This window comes from Vicugna pacos, chromosome 7 (assembly GCF_048564905.1).
Source record: "Vicugna pacos chromosome 7, VicPac4, whole genome shotgun sequence".
Classification (NCBI taxonomy): domain Eukaryota; kingdom Metazoa; phylum Chordata; class Mammalia; order Artiodactyla; family Camelidae; genus Vicugna; species Vicugna pacos.
In genome coordinates, this window is record NC_132993.1 from 29,024,319 (window position 1) to 29,041,436 (window position 17,118).

The 17,118-nt window shown below is 35.6% G+C and overlaps 1 protein-coding gene across 1 annotated transcript in view; it reads right to left on the reverse strand.

Annotated features, from left to right (window-relative positions):
- CFTR (CF transmembrane conductance regulator) overlaps positions 1–17,118 on the reverse strand; it is a 251,363-nt gene that overhangs the window by 125,566 nt on the left and 108,679 nt on the right. Inside the window, exons 4-5 of the mRNA XM_072964621.1 lie at positions 6,514–6,624; positions 2,620–2,728 (exon numbers count right to left, since the gene is read on the reverse strand). Of these exons, the coding sequence (XP_072820722.1) occupies positions 2,620–2,728; positions 6,514–6,624 (220 nt within the window). The remainder of the gene's footprint in view (positions 1–2,619; positions 2,729–6,513; positions 6,625–17,118) is intronic.

The following is a 17,118-nucleotide window of genomic DNA, read 5'->3' on the forward strand; positions in this document are numbered from 1 at the left end:
TGACCACAACAATTATATAAATTCTTTAAGACTTAACAGCTTTCAGCATTTTCACTACTTAAAATGGCATGGTGTCAGCGAGGCCTTTTCTCTGTGACAAGGGTGAGAAACCTACAGCCTCACCACACCTGTGCCACTGCCAATGTAAATTTCCTCTCTATGCCTCCTTACCGAACACATTTCAACTGCTTTTCCCTAGCAGTTCCTTTCCTCACTCATACTCTGCTGGTTATCAGTAGAAGTTGAGCGGATGGAAATCGACTTTGCCCTTCAAACATGCTGTCAGGTCCAGACCTGTTTTCTCAGGCTCCGCTTAGCTTGGGAACACCACTCAGCCCTCCCCCTCCCACCCCTGGGTAATTAATGCACCAAGAAAGCCTTTAAGATTCTTTTTTCTGGGATGTTTAAAAGCTTCAGAAGTTTAAGAATAAGTTAGTCCTTCTCCAAATCCACTCCATGCTTCTACTCTTTAATTTTGTCTATGCGTTTGATCCTTAGCACTGCTGGGTCTCAGGTGGATTTCACAAGTTCCTTCCTAAGGTGAGTGGGAAGATTTCAGCTGGTTTCCCTGTGCTGCTACCCACTTTGAACTTTCTTCAGATTTGCCCTGAAATGACTCTGGAAGAATGCTCAACTTTCAACCTTCTGTTAACCTGTATCTCCTAAGAAGATGCAAAGAAGCTCAGAAGATCCAAGACTGATTACTAGAGTCACCATTCTGTTCAGTACCTACATATAATCACAGCGATTCTAATCTGATCTGACGGGATGGTCAGAGGCTTTGGAGCCAAAGAGACCTGGCTATCGCTCAAATTTACCATATGCATAACTTTGGAAAATTTACTTAATTTCCTGCATCTCGATTTCCGTTTTTGTATAGTAGAGATAATAATGTCTGCTCCATAGAGTTATTAGGAGAATTAAATAAAATAATTTTTGTAAAGGGCTTATTGCTGAACCTGGAGCAGATCAGGTACTCAATAAATATTAAACTATATCTTGTTTATTTTTTGATCTGTGTATACCAGACCAACAAATGAAATTTATAAATATCTTCATGTATTAGTATCATCTAAATTTTCATGTTTCAGTGAGTGCTTTTGTTCACATGAAATTTCCATGCTGGTGGAATCTAGAAGAATAAACTATCTCACAAGTCACAGAGAGCATGAAAGAGGCTTAATCATTCAATTTCTCTTCCAGCTTCTGCTTAGTTGCGCTTATGTTAATCAAGAGGAGCAGCATATGATGTGAACATTACTAGAGAAAATTTTGAGTTTCACCACAATCTTGGTTATGCCATAACGATTGTCTGAAACACCATTTACTTCAATCCAATGATGATTTATTGAGAATGCTGCACTCTTATAGGATATAGCCCGAGTGAACTGTACTTCTACACACAGATTCAAAAGCATACAGTGTGTCATTAAGGCAAACAACAAAACATGTTTTTTAAAAGTAAACGAAACAGAGCCAGAAGCTATGGATAAAATTGTTTCCCAAAGCTCTGGGTACTCTAAAAAAAAATCACATCAAAGATATCTTAAGAGAAAATGAATTCTTCAGCTACTTTATTCCTATTTATGAACAACTGCTGCAGCTTTCTATAGAGATAAATATTTGATTCATAGATAGATAGATAGATAGACAGACAGACAATTTCAAAAGAATTTCTTCCAGGAGGTTATCAATAGCATTACAAAGCATTCTAGACCTAAATGTGGTCATCTTTGTCAAAATAAATATTTAAGTCTATTTATCTGGTGTGTATTAAGTACAAGTTATTAAAGCAATGCAACTTGTATGTCATATCTTCTGGAGACACTGTGGCACCCCTCACCCCCAGAGGCATGAAGACCAATATAATTACAACACAAATCAATCCAGTTGGTACCTAACCTCCCAAAGCAAATATTGTGTACAGTCTTTTTTTGAAGACTAAATAATTTTTCAACTTGCTGTCACTTTTATAGGTTACAGTTAAGGATTCAAAATGATTCTCTGGTGATATAAAAAATTATAGATCAGCGTTACACTTGACAACAGCTGGGGAACATCCCAGACTGTACTTAAATACCACCAAGCCTGGGGTCTTCAGGCATGGAGCAGCCATCATAAAGATAAAGACACAGGAGATTGAGAAAATGTACTGCATAAGTAACTTGCTGCCAGATTTTAAATGTTTGCTACTTTTTCTTGAAATAATTCATCATGTAGATATGATTTCAAAATACCACAAACACTCATATATGTAATTGGCTGAATTCTTCTCCTGATATTGTCTCTGACTCTCTCCTTTTGAATACAGGAAAATAAAGTCACCAGCAATCTCCTATACCAGTAAGATAATGTGATTTGGAATCATAACAGAAAAGAATTTTTAAAAGAAATTTATTTTACTGAACCCATTTTAAATTATAAATTTCCACCTGTGTTCCAGGACATCTTAATTCTAAAGCATTTTTACTTGCCTCCATTAGAGTTTTAGTGGTTTCTTGGTATTTGGAGTTAGCTTAGCCCTTTTATCTGTGTATTAGATTACCCTAGTCCTTTTGTAATCATTAAAAATGAATGTAATTATTTTATCCATAATGAATTTACAAATGAGATCCTTACCCCCAAATATAACAAGATTCCATAGAACATAAATCTCCAGAAAAAGCATCGCCGAAGGGCATTAATGAGTTTGGGATTTTTCTTTGAGGCCAGCTCTCTGTCCCATTCTCTGCAAAAGAATAAAAAGTAGGACCAGTAAGAGGCATATGCAAATATTTGAGTAAGAAAGGTCTTGGATTTCTAAAAAACAAAGAATGCAAGAGGTAGGCAAAGTATGACTCTGATGAATACACATTGCTATGCTTGGAACAAGGCAAAAAATAGACAAATATTTAATTTTTTTCCCCTTCACTTCTTGATCATTACCTGTTAAGAACTGTAGTGGATTTATAAAATATAACCGTCAAACTGAAAAACAAGATTAAAGTCAGGTGGATTTTTCTGTGATTTAACATTAGAAAAACTTGTTGTTTGGACTTCATTTTTAAATGTAGGGGTATGAGACAAATGCCATCAAACTTCTTTACACCTACTAAAGTCATTTATTACAATAAAAGTCTTAGGAAAATTAGAACAGAATCAAATTCTATGTTTTCTGGTAGGAATCAAAATTAAATAGTCTGAAAAATGGTTGGTATTAAATAAATGTTTTGTTTTCTTTTAAATACTATACATTATCAGCTGATTACATTTAAGTTATTGTCATTGCTTTCTGTTAATAAAACCCCTCTTCTCTTATCAAGTGGATAAAATATATCCCTAAATGTTACCCTCACCTTCATTTTTAAACTGTACAGAGATGAGAAGTTTCACGGGAAAGTCTTTATTTTATCAACACCTACCCTCATTACTAACCATCTACCATCACTAGAGGTGGTTCTCAGTTACTCTAAAGGAAGACTACACTACTGAGATTTGAGGGCAAGTTTGGCAGTCATGGAACTCATGCATGGACACTGGCTTCCGCAAGAAGCTTACTATCTATAACACCTCATTACTCTGTGCCGTCCATCTATTTCCTTACTCTCTCCCCACTCTTTCACTCACACACTAGACTTGCCTCCGATCTATGTCATTCAGTGATTGACAACAGGGTAAGAAGCTAAATTTGGAGGCAGATCCTGCCTCTCTTTCAGAGGAAGAATTAATCAGATAAGAAAGCCAGGAAAGAGAGGTGGCACTAAACCAAAGAAATGGTTTCAAGGTGGGAAGAAGTCATCAACAGCAAAGTCATGGTAGGAAGATAACATGTTTGATACTAAGAGGCCTCTGCTGAACCTGGTCATTGTCATTTTAGGAACACAATAGACATGGAAACCACATTTCAGGGACCTGAGATGTTTAAAAAAAGAAAGAGAGACAGAGAGAAGAAGACCAGGAGAGCAAAGAGAAGTTAGCTATTAAGAAAAGGGGAGGGAGGTGAAGAATGGGGTAGAAACCTGAGAAAAAGGTAATTAGGGGGATTTTTTTTAATGGTAGGACATGAACAATTGGAACCTAAGGGAACTAATTAGCAGCGAGAGTTGGTGGTGTGGTTCCTGCAGTACGGCAACAGCCCCATTAAGCCCTCCAAATACCAAGAGTTGAATCATAAGTGCAGAAATTTTATACTTATCAAGTTTGCAGCTTAGCTACAATCATGGAATGGATGTGTGGTTTGCACACAAGAGTGATGCACAGGGTTCAACTCCACCACCACAGACTAAGCCAGATGGGCCAATGTACCCCAATCACATGGTAACCACCTGAGGGCCTTTGTTACAAGTCACAGAAATGTGAGGCTGGGGTCACTTCTCAGTGCAGAGGTACAAAGTACTATCAGTGGTATGTCACTCTTCCAAAATGTTTCAATAAATTCTAAATAACAATTTTATATTAAAAAAAGAAAGAATAGAGTGAAGAAGAGATACAAAAATAAAAGACAAAAATAGAGTTTATGCACTTATGCTGGCATAGAGTTGCTGAATTGAAACAAAACAGTATATTTTTAAAACTGAATTGATATGGGAGACACAATGAAAACTGAGATGAAAAATCTGTTAGGTCAGATAATCCTACAAATTCAGGTGTATGTCTTCCATTAGGCGACAAATAAAAATGAACTTGGAGTACATAGTTTTGATTAACCTAACCCTACTCTGATTAATCTTTCCCTCAGCCTCTATCTTGAACTTAGATATTGAGTATCTATTAAATTATTTTGAACTTGCTGATATGCCTACAATAAATTATGGTTATATATTTATCTCTTCAGCAGTATTGCAAGTTTTTACATAATGCTAATCATCTCACATTTAATCATCATTCATTCATTCAACAAATATTTACTAAGCACCTACTACAGCTGGCCCTTTGTGTCTGCAGGTTCCACATCCACAGATTCAAGCAACTGGGGATGGAAAACATTCACACACACACAAAGTTCTTTAGAAAGTTCCAAACAGCAAAACTTGAATTTGTCATGTGCTGGCAACTATTTACATTGTATTAGGCATTATAAGTAATCTATACGCAAATACTATGCCATTTTGTACGAGGGACTTGAGCAGCCATAGATTTCAGTACCCAAGGAGGGTCAGTCCACCAAGGGACGATTATATATACCAGACCCTATTCCAGGCACATTATAAACAGAACGAAAACAAAAACACCAAAATATCCCTGCCTTCATGGCACTTAAAGTGTTCAAGAACAGGAGTTGGTCCTTGATCTTGGAAATGTAAATCTATTACTCCCACTAGCTAATTCTTTGAATAAAATCAAGAAAACGTAAGGTTGAATATCTTATTTATCTTAAAACTTCAAAAGAAATTCAATGAGTTTAATGAACATAAGGTAAACAAATTGCAAGTCTACTCAACTATTTTATTTTGGTGCAATAAAAAAGTAGCTACATATTTTTTTTTCTCTTCTATTTTTTTTTTTTTTTGTCAACTCCCTCTCCCTTTTCCCCATCATCTGATATCAGACCCTGTACTGCTGGCACAAGACCCAGTCTAGTTCATTCATAGACTGTTGTTGGTCTATGGAGTGTACTCGTGACTCAGAAGTTTCTGGGATTTTTCACATCTGGCCGCTCTTCCCTCTGTGGTCTGTAAAGATATGAGCAAAGAGTTCTGAGAACCCATTGCATGGAGTAAACTGGTCTGAGAGAATAAAACCAGTCCTTAGTTCCACTGAGCCCCTGAGGCCAGTTCTCTATCTAAGCTTTCACACAGGTAGACAACAAGAGCCAACAAATTCCCTATTTTTATTTACTTAAGCTAATTAACTGGGTTTTTGTCACTGACAATCAAAAGAATTATAACCAATACACTTAAAAAAAGAGGACCCCCTTGCACTGGGAAACACTATTCCTGCGGAAGCCGGGAGTATGAACCTGGGCTTGAACCATGGCTTGATCAGTTATTAGCTGGAAAATTACATCATCTCTCTGGGCCTCAATTTGCTCTTCTATAAGATGGAGATAATGATGCTTTCCTTCCAGAGAGGTGGAGAAGAGACACTATGCCTGGCATTCAATATGTACTCAAAACTAAGAAATTTTTACCCAATAGTCATTACCTTAAGATTTCCAAGTGTATACATTTGCATTCACGTGTTAAGATTTTGGAGGCAAGTATACACAATTTGCTTTATAAAGATGTATTTCAGTCTTCACAAAATCTACTTAATAATAAAAAATGTTAAAAAAAATCTACTTAATGTTCCTTAAAAACAGGTAACTTCCCAGAATTCAAATATGTATTTTTCAGGGAAAAAAAGTCCTTTCTCAGGAAAATGGTTTTTTTCTTTCATCCTTTCATTTTTTTAATTCTTAACTGATCAAGACTTCATCAAAAAAATTCCTATTTTGAATATGCCATTTTAAGACTTCAGCCCTTTAATGTCAGTTCTCTAGTCTCTAAGTAATATTTTCTCTCTTCAACTAATAAACAATGTTCATGAACATACCTTTCCAATTTTTCAGACAGATTATCAGCAGAATCAGAAGAAGAGATATGGTATATGTCTGACAATTCCAGGCGTTGTCTATAACCTTTCCTCAAAATTGGTCTGGTCCAGCTAAAATAAAGAGAAGAGAGACAGACAGAAATATTAACTTCATTTCATCTCCAATACAGACTTGGAATCAGATACAGTTTCAAATCTTCTAGCGTGTAGAAGATGGTACATAAATATGAAAATGGGAGTGGGGGTGGGTGTAGCTCAGTGGTAGAGCACGGGGTTAGCATTCGCAAGGTCCTGGGCTCAATCCCCAGTACCTCTGTAAAAAAATTTTTGAATCAAAAAATATGAGAATAAAATAAGTCAACTTATGTAAACACCAAAGACTCATATCTTATCGAATACAACTGTATAAAACCATCAACACCTCTGAACTGATGTGACTATAGCTTAGTCAAAAAGTATTGAGAATGATGGTAGAATCCTTCCCAGAGGGAAAAACCAACTGCTCAACATTCTATATTAAAAGTGGTGTTCTTCATAAAAAGAAAGAAGGAAAGAAACTTCCCCTAAATAACCTGATACTAGGAGTTTATAGTTTGCAGAAGTCTAGTCTCTATTACTACAAATATAAAATGATTTGTGAATAAGAAGAAAATAGACCCTCAATACCCTTATATAATTCTGTTAACTGTAACACATAGTACTCAGCAATGAGCTATTTGCTGAATGAACTGACTGTAGCTGGAGGGTTAAGTACTGTGCATCGATGTGCTGACTTAATCATCACTTATGAACAAAGACAGGGATCAAAATTTCCTTATGTTTTGTCTCCTCACCCCACAGCAGTTACATACATCTGCCCACTACTCCTCTAGTAAATAACAACTTATGATGGAAAAGCTGGCATGGTAAATAATTAGGCAGGATACTTCAGTTATTTTCACATACTTTGTTTCTTACTATTATGACTAAGTCAAAATAGTCTTCACAGAGATAAGAAAATCTATAAAGACAACAAAGAAAAAGGAAAACAAAAGAGGGAGGGAGGGACAGGATGAGTACCGTAAAACAAAGAAATCATATACAAAGAGAAACTTCTAAATGAAATTTGATCAAATGATCTTACACACAACCTTTCTTATGTGAAATTTCATATATTTATTAAAGAAAGGAATTGGACTTGGGATTAGTGATTCCCAACATATGCTTTTACCCTTAGCATCTTTCTTTTCTTCAGAGAGTTCTAAAATTTGGTGCCACTAAGAATTCGGTAATATATCAAAATGCATGTTACCCAGCAAAAATCAAAAGGGAGTCTTTCAGCAATTTCTGAGAGGCAAAATAAACTCATAATAGGAAAAGTATTCTAGCAAAGCCATCAGAATAAAAAGAGGAAATGCCATGCCAAATGCAAACATTTTGACTGTTTCAGGGCAAAACTTTGCAGAAGGTTCTGATGTTCACCTTCATCCCACCCACCCCAAGGGTCCAGATTCTTGTTTATACTTCCCTGGTCTCCACCATCTTCAGTCAGCCCCTGTTCTATGTTCCTGATGTCTCTACAACTTGACCTTCCTTAAAATGTAACTGAATTAGGGCCCAGCTCAAGGGCTAAGTAGTTTTATCCACCATTTCTGACTAAGATACCAACAAGTGACACTGGCTTAATATGTCGGGTTTTTTCCATTAACTTGCAATGTCTGCATCTTAACAAGAACCTTCAACCTCAACAGAGGGTGATAATTAAGTTCATCTTTATTGCCCAGTGTAATCCACTGGCAATTTTTCCTGGAGAACAAGAATGAAAATAGTTGCAGACAGTCTGAACACAGCAGTTAAAGAAGTGCCAGGATGGTGCAGCACCTGTAGTGGGCATCGTCTGAGAGAGCAAGGCACATCCACCCACCTAGTGCCCACCATCCAGTATCCAATTAAGCACTAGACACACATGTGCAAATATGGGGTGCAGTTAGGCTGTGAAAAATCTAGGTCAGCAATTTAGGATATAAACTCCATTCTGTTGGTTATAAGGCTTCATAAACTTAAGAAATGAAAAGGTGTGGGGAGAGGACATAGCTCAAGTGCCAGAGCACGTGCTTAGCATGCACAAGGTCCTGAGTTCAATTCCCAGTACCTCCTCTAAAAAAATAAATAGATAAATAAACCTACTTACCTCCTCCCCAAAATAAATAAATAAAATAAAATAAATTTTTTAAAAAAGTGAAAAGGTTAATCAAAAGTGTTTACTATTAGCAAACAAAAAATTATATGTATATAACACTTTCACAAATGTTAGCACACAGTGATTTTAATATGAAAATCTTGGTGGGTAGAACAAAAAGGGATCACTGCCCGATTTTAAGGATAAAGAAATGGAAGCTCAGAGAGGCTCAATTTGCTGTTGCTAAATGCCAAAAACTAGATTTTTGCCACATTCTTTCGACTTCATTCCTTCCTTTACTATGCTCAGCTCTCCCTGCTTAGGAAGATTAGGTATGTGGGTTGTTCTAGACAGTGCTGGAAGGAGGGTCTAGAAGCAGGAAAACCAAAAGCTAGCAGATTGCAGGCAGTGGTATGGTGTGCTGACAGATCTTTAACCATCCCTTCTCCAGGGGGAAAAAAACCTGACTCATGACGTTTGCCAATTTCTGTGGTGTAAATATTCCCACCATGACCAACTTGAAGCCACCCAATGTGAAGTCACTGAACAAAGAGTCAAGAAGAAATACCCAGTTGCATATCATAATATAGTATGCTTACCTTTTAGATATAATGAGCATGACCTCAATAGCATAAAGAATAATAATTAGATAGTGAAAACTTTAGTTTTTATTACCTTTGTTTTAATATATTTAGCTTTAAGTTTAAATCATTTAACTTTTAATACTATTTGCACTTAACAAGCAGCTCACAAAGTTCCTGAAAATTTAAAATCAGCTCAGCCAGAAAGGGCCAACTGCAGCAGACAACTAACTGCCAGATGGTAGAAAGACTTGGATCAAAGGTAATGGCATTGAGAATGGAAAGTGGTCTACAGAAATCTAGTAAAAACAAAAATATACTTTATTAATAAACCTTTCATTTTCAGTCTGCTTGAAATGATCAAAACATGAAACTAAATTTACAAATAAAGAGAATTTCACCATCCGTAAATACAATACCAAAAGACATATGCAGGAAGTTAAAAAATAAGTCTTTCTTTTAAAAATTGAATAAATACACCTCTTTGGGTCCATGTCTAAGAACTGATCACCATTCCCATAGATGCATTTCCAGCTCATTTTAAAGTAACACAATTTGCAGGCTGCATTTATAAAATGCTTCCTGCATTATCTGTGCCTATTTTATTATGTGTGTTACTCCATGACATATAGTTCTGAGTATCACGAGTTCCATAGCTAGGCATCATCAAAACAAACATTCACTGGTATTAAAATTCAAGTTAGTCATTTATCACTGTTAATATAATTCAGTGTTTCTGACAGATTAACTATGGTAAACCTATATTCATAACCCAAAATAGAAACTTGACCTAAGGTAAATTGTGAGAACTAAAATCAATTAACAACAGGCTGCCTGACAACCACCAAAGTTATCGTAGAGAAAGAATTTATTTTGTGAGATCAAACTAAAAAAAGTAAATGAAATTTCTGCCTCCTCAAGGAAGTCTTCATGCCAACCTCAAGTCAGTCCTAGAAATACAAAAACAAAACAAGAAAAAAAAATCCTCAGGTACCTACACGTAGAAACTATACGAAATATTAGTTACTGCAAAACTTCAGCCACCACTCCTTCTGAATAAGCCTGAGTGGGTTAAACACACTTGAATAGAATTTAGGAATGCCACGTCAGGACTCCTACCTACTTCAGTATTTCTTCCATGAAAAATCAGTGAGTGCACAGGTGTTTCATTAGCAAGGCAGGTACACTGGAATAACCAAAAGCAATAAAACCTATTCCTCCTCCTCCTCGAATTTGCCCCCAACATCGCTTCCTTTCACCTCTAATTGACCGTATTCTCTTTCATTCATAACCTGTCACTATATATTGAAAACGAACTTATAAACTGGTCTACTTAGAAACTGTGACAGTTTTCAAAGTTTCGGCTATTTCTAACAGAAACTAGCTAATCATTAATTATGGGATAGCAGACAGAGATCCCTAAAGTATACCATTTTTTACATCCTAAGTCTTTAAACTAACTCAAAAAAAAAAAAAAAAAGTCTAGTACCCAAGACACACTCTTCACTTACTGTAAGAGACTTCAGGTTTTGTTGAGCATAAATGCTATCACTTGAATTTTTTTTAATAGACACATACAATGAAATGGTATTTAATTAGTTTCATTTCTTAAGACAAAACTTCCAATTTTTGCATAGATACAGTGTGACTTGTAATTCCTCATAATGAATTTTCTAATTATAGACACTATTAAAGCCTTGATTTTCTTGAAACCTATCCCCCTAAAACCACATAATTAAAGCTTACAATCATTTTTCCATTTGACATTTGGCTTTTATTAATCCAACAGAGGCATCTGACATTTTCATCTGCTAGAATTTAAGATGAAGGTCAGGTATCGGATCTTTTTAGTTCAAAATGATTTTGTTTGTATAAAACAATCATGCCTCCACAGTATTTAACATTACTTTTGATTTAACTAGCCAAATAAAATAAAATAAAATAAAATAAAACAGCAAATTCAAATCTGTGGTCACATGACACTTCTAAATATCAACAAACTGCAACACTCAAAGACTAACAGCCTTTTCCTTTTTGCATGAAATAATTAATACTTGAGGAACGAAGTAAAAATTACTCTCAATTACTTTTTTAAAATGCACTAGAGATTCCCTCATCAATTAATATATTTACCATGAGTTTGAAAGAGCCCAAATATTCTACATAATCCTAACTAAAGAAAATGGTGAAGTTCAGGTAGAGGAAAGGGGAGGGGTCACTTGATTAGAGGACAGTAAATCTTAATTCCTGCAGCATATTCTACTGGTTTGCTTTAGGGTTTTTGTTTTTGTTTTTTTGTTTTTTCGCTTTCTGGTAAATGGCTAGGACGGGAAAGATTATTTTGAGACCAGAAGTCATTTCATCTCTACAAGGATTAAAAAAAAAAATTTCATATAAATAGCACTTCAAATGTCACAGTTGTTTTACCAACTTAGATCTGGTGTTATAGTCAGATATATTTTTCCTCAATGAGTGCTAGTGAAAATAAAACTTGAAAGAGCAGGGGCATCTAGCTCTTAAAAGTCCTGTGTAAAACCTGCAGGCTTTGAGATTGCACCCCCAGTCTCAGCACTGGGGTGAGGGTCAAGTCAGTGAGTCCCTGTCCTCTGATTCCACAAGCTAATTAAACAGTGTTTGCTGCTTATCTATAAAATGGTGAATTTATAATCGTTAACCACTTCAGTCAGCTCAACCATCTTTTTGCTTGCTAAAGATGATCTATTTTTCTGTTTGAGAGTTAATTTCTCACAAAGCTCTAATTTTACCAAGAGAATTGTAGAAAGTTCTTTCTTTCTCTACATGAGTAGACAGTGAAGTAAATGTAGTCAATGAATTTCAGATCTGGAAATATAATTATTTGCTGCTCAACAAATGACCACAAACCAACTCTTAAAAATCCTCCAGAGGCACGGAATTTAAAACCATAATGTAAATTAATTTAACTTCACGCCTAATGAATCAAAACATTAAATACAAATTCAACCTGCCCATTTTACAAGATGCTTCTAAATATAAATGTATTAGGAATGTAAGTATATATTTTGCTTTTCTGTATTCTCTAATGTCTAACTATGAGCATGTATCACTTTGGAAACAAAGAGGGAGTTCTCTTTAATTAAAGAAGGTACATATCATTATCATCATTACTTGTTATGACTATCTGTGACGATAAACTTTCTAGTCAAATATGTTTTAATTCCATAATTCTCTTATAATGCTTCCTATCAATTTTAATTTCCCATAAAATTGCTTTCTTTTCTTTCTGGACATGATGATCTGAGGTAAAACTTCATCGTGAAGACTGCAAAACTCCAGTCACCCAACTTCTACTACAAATCTGCTATAGAAAAAACTGAATTCATGATTTTAAGAAGAAAACTCTAGGTTTTAACTCTGTCTCCATCATTCCCAGTCATGTGCCTTTGGAAACAGCCCTTCTTAAGATCTCTTAGCTGCAGCTCCTGCTGGAAATAATAACTACTATGACCACCCTACCTGGTTTCCAAGGGGGCCAAATTCAATGTTGTCTATAAAACATTACAGCTGTACATTATTATGTGCTTCCTTACAGAATCTACTTGGCTTTAGTTTAATTTTCAGAGCCCTTGAATTTATTATTACTGGGATTGTAACAACAGTACCAGCTAAAGTTAAGAGAATTTTACTATAGCACTGTAAAATTCTAAGCCTTTCACATACATATTTCATCTAATCCCCACAATAATTCGAGATAAGTCCTAGTATTATCTCCACCTTACAGATGAGTAACTGAGGCTGAGGGAGCATAAATAATTTATCCAGAGCAGAGTTAGAATATTAAAATAGGACTGTGATACCAAAGCCTACACTTGTACCAGGCTGCCATATTAAGACTGAAAAAAAAAAGCATACACATGTATAACATGAAAAGCATAAGCAACAATAGGAAAAACAGATAAATTGGACATCATCAAAATTAAAACATTTTATGCCTCAAAGGACATCATCAAGGAAGTAGAGAAAATAATGTAAAGAAATGAGAGAATTTTTTGTAAATCATATATCTGATTAGAGAATTGTATCTAGACCAATTAAGGGACTCTAATAACTCAATAATAAAAAGACAACCCAATTTAGAAATGGGCAAAGGATATGAAGAGACATTTCTCCAAAGAATATACACAAACACCTAAGAACATATGAAGAGATGCTCAACTTCATTAGTCATTAGAGAAATGCAAATCAAAATCACAATAAGATCCCACGTCGCACCCACTAGGAGGCTATAATCAAAAGGACGGGTAATAATAAGTGTTGACAAAGACATGGAAAAATTAGAGTGCTCATATCCTGCTGGTGGGGATTTAAAATGATGCAGCCACTTTGGAAAACAGTCTGAAAGGTACTCAAAATATTAAAGTTGCCATATGACCCAGAAACTCCACTCCTTGGTATATGCCCAAGAGAAATTAAAATATATGTCCACATAAAAACTTGTACACAAATGTTCATAGCATATACTTTTTTTATAATAACCAAAAACATAGAAGGAACCCAAATATCTACCAACTGTTGAATGGATAAATGTATATTCCTACAAATAGAATATTGGTAGCAATAAAAAAGAATGACATATTGACACATGCTACAACATAGATGAATCTTGAAAACATTATGCTAAGTGAAAGAAGCCATCAGGAAAGGCTACATTGTTTCATTTATATGAAATGTCCAGAATTGGCAAATCTATAGAGACAAAGTAGATTAGTAGTTGCCCAAGGTGGGGAGGAGGGAATGGGGAATGACTGCTTGCGGGTATGGTGTTTCTTTTTGAGGCAATGGAAGTGTTCTAAAATTGGTTATAGCAATAGTTACATATCTCTTCAAAAAACATTAAATTGTATACTTTAAGTGGGTAAATTTTTTGGTGTGTGAATTCTATCTCAACAAAGCTGGTATTAAGAAAAACAGCATAGAAAAATCAACTGTCAGTGTGGATTATGGAAAGTTTTCCCAAATGCTTGATTTTTCCTCCTTTAGAATTGGTGAAATGCAAATTCTTTTGTTGACTTTGACCTTCTAAACCCTTTCACATATGTTGGTGCCTGGGTAGCTGCTGCAAGTGATTAAGACTCTGTGCACAGCCCATGAAAGTATCCAAGGACCGATGACCTGCAACGTGAGTCATGTAAATTGTTTATTTCCTGGCCCCCAGAAGCAGCGCACTTAATTGCTGCAACTACATGAACACAGCAAAAATGATATGGTGATAGTATACTGAAGAAACTAAGGAATGAATAGCACTGGCATAAAAGGACCCCTTAATTCATTCACATGACTTGGATTTCAGAGACTCAAGCAATTGAGAGACAATAATCAATGCTACAAAAAATAGCCCAAGTCCATGTATTTTTAGAAAAGCAGCCTCAGAGTATTGTTTCATGGTTTTGGTTTGATTTTTATTCTATCTGGGCATGAAGCCACTATTAAAAGACACAACACTGATTGCACTTGGAAAATTGACTAGAAAGACACGATGATTAACTGCCCTATAAAACTGCTGCATCTTTTCTGAGTCCACTTTTAGGAGCTCTTTATTAACCAAGAGAGACAAATGATACCCTTGCTCTCTAATGTCTGATTTTTACTTTCATTGGCAATAAGAAATATATTTGAAACCAAGAAAATAAGGAAGAGGGGAAATGAACTGGCCTCCCAATTTTACAGTAGAAATTCCACTGGGTTACTGGCTGGCATCTGTAAAAGCGTACAGAAAGAAACTCGTGTGACTGTCAGGATGTCACCACTATTCCTGTTCTTTTAGACAATTACATCCTCAAGAACAGAACAGAGAAGCAGTTTCAACCATGCCCAGTGGTGGCTGAAAGGGAAAGGAGTAAGTTCTGCGTCTTCTTCTCTCTAACATAGAAACAAAATATACTTCACACTAAGGGATGTAAAGCTATCTCCCTTGTGATATATTGATTTAACTTTGTTGGTATTTGTTTTATTATCACCCCACTTATATGGTAGTCCCTCCCTTTTTCTAGAACTCTGAATCCCTTATTGAAGCTCCTTATTCACCTAGTTTGTTCAGACACAATCACTAGAACCCAAAGTAAACACTCTCTAACAGGCTTCTCTATCCTTCAGTAATGAAATACCCACATCCTTCAGAGTCAGGGTTGTCACTCTAAAATTAACTCAACATCTGGAATCAAGGCTACTTCATATTTCTCTGCTAAAGGGTTTCTCGGAATGCAGAGATGACTCTCCCTTCTTGGGGACAGAAATCCTCTGAGAAGCTCTGGGTTGTGGAGTCAAGGATCTGTTTGGTATGAGCTGCTATAGGCAAATCACATGCTAGACTCCCATGACCTTCAACTTCCAAATGATTTAATGATTCCTTACCATGTGTACCAAAATATCACTACTTATTAAATCTTCACTGACACCTGCTTGCTAGGTACTGCCTCAAAGCAACTTCTCCAAAAATTTTTTTTAAAGTGTAATTCCACACAAAACAGTTTATTTGAGAATGTTTGCTTATTTATTTTGCTTGATAGATAAAATGGTAAAATGGAGATTGGAGGCAATCTCAGAAATGGTTTTAAGATGAAGATGGTTAAGAACTAATACTCCAAGGGTAACACTCAAACACAATGCATCAGGAAAACAAAGTTAATGATTTTTTTAAATTTAGTTATGATAAAGCTGATCTCTAGGGTTCTGCTTGGGATCATCCACCCAGATAAATTATCGGTCAAATTCTAGAATTCTTCCCGTTTATCTTAAACTTCTCTTCACTCTAACTTGTTTATGCTGTATGCCCTGATCTACTGTCGCATTACTGTTGCTCATGATTATTTCTCAGAAGGATTCAAACAGTGACATGGCATTGTATTCAGACTTTGCAGCTGCAGATGATTTCCCATCTTCAAACTATATATGGAATTTGCTTATTGGTGGCACTTTAACCCTTTTTTATCTTCCATAGCATTAAAAGGTAAAATTTTTTAAAGGTAAATTTAGCATCTTCTTTCTTTCTCCCCACTTTGGCGAAGTAGGGGCCATTTGTAGACACACTGTATGACTCAGGATTTTAGTTTCAGATCTTTTTCCTGAGATTGTGGAGCTAATGCTTTTTTGCCATTTTCTTTATTACCAAGAGGAACACTAACACAAAACTCCTAAGAGGCATAGGGGAGGAGAACAATGGCTGAATCTTCACTCATCCCCATTGTGAATTCCAGAAATACAGCAGTATGACGGAAGCAGAGCATGGAGACAGCCATTGGTACAAGGTTTACCAAGGAAATAAGATTTTACTGCAAGAGCCTTACTTTACCCTTCACTTAATCTTTGCATCTTTTTCTTTTTTTTTTTTTTTGATACAAGCAACATGTAGGTAAGTAAAGGTCTACAAAATATCTGAAGTTACTTTTTCCCCAACAGCAAAACCCACAAAAATAGATGGTTGAATCTTTAACTGATCATAATAAGCAATTTAAGAGTTCAAAATGGTCACCTTTGCAATCAGGTCATTAAAAACAGAAATCATAACAACAAATCATAATAATTGAGTGCAAATCATTTCATAGGCATTTAAGAGTTACTGTGACTTCAAAATGTCATAATATTTTGCTTGCATACACATGAGGAAAAAGAACTTTAAAGGAAACTTCAAGCCAGATTCTCTTCCTTTTGAACTCTGCAGGAGCTCCCACTGGATGAAACCATTGATAATAAGGTGGCTCTTAATTTTTTAAAGGATTCTCATATTCCCATCATTTGGTACAGCATTTTTTTGGTTTTGTAACACCAACAACAAAGTGCCAGGTCACGATGAAGAAAAATTGATAATTTCCTTGAAATAAAGCCTTACCT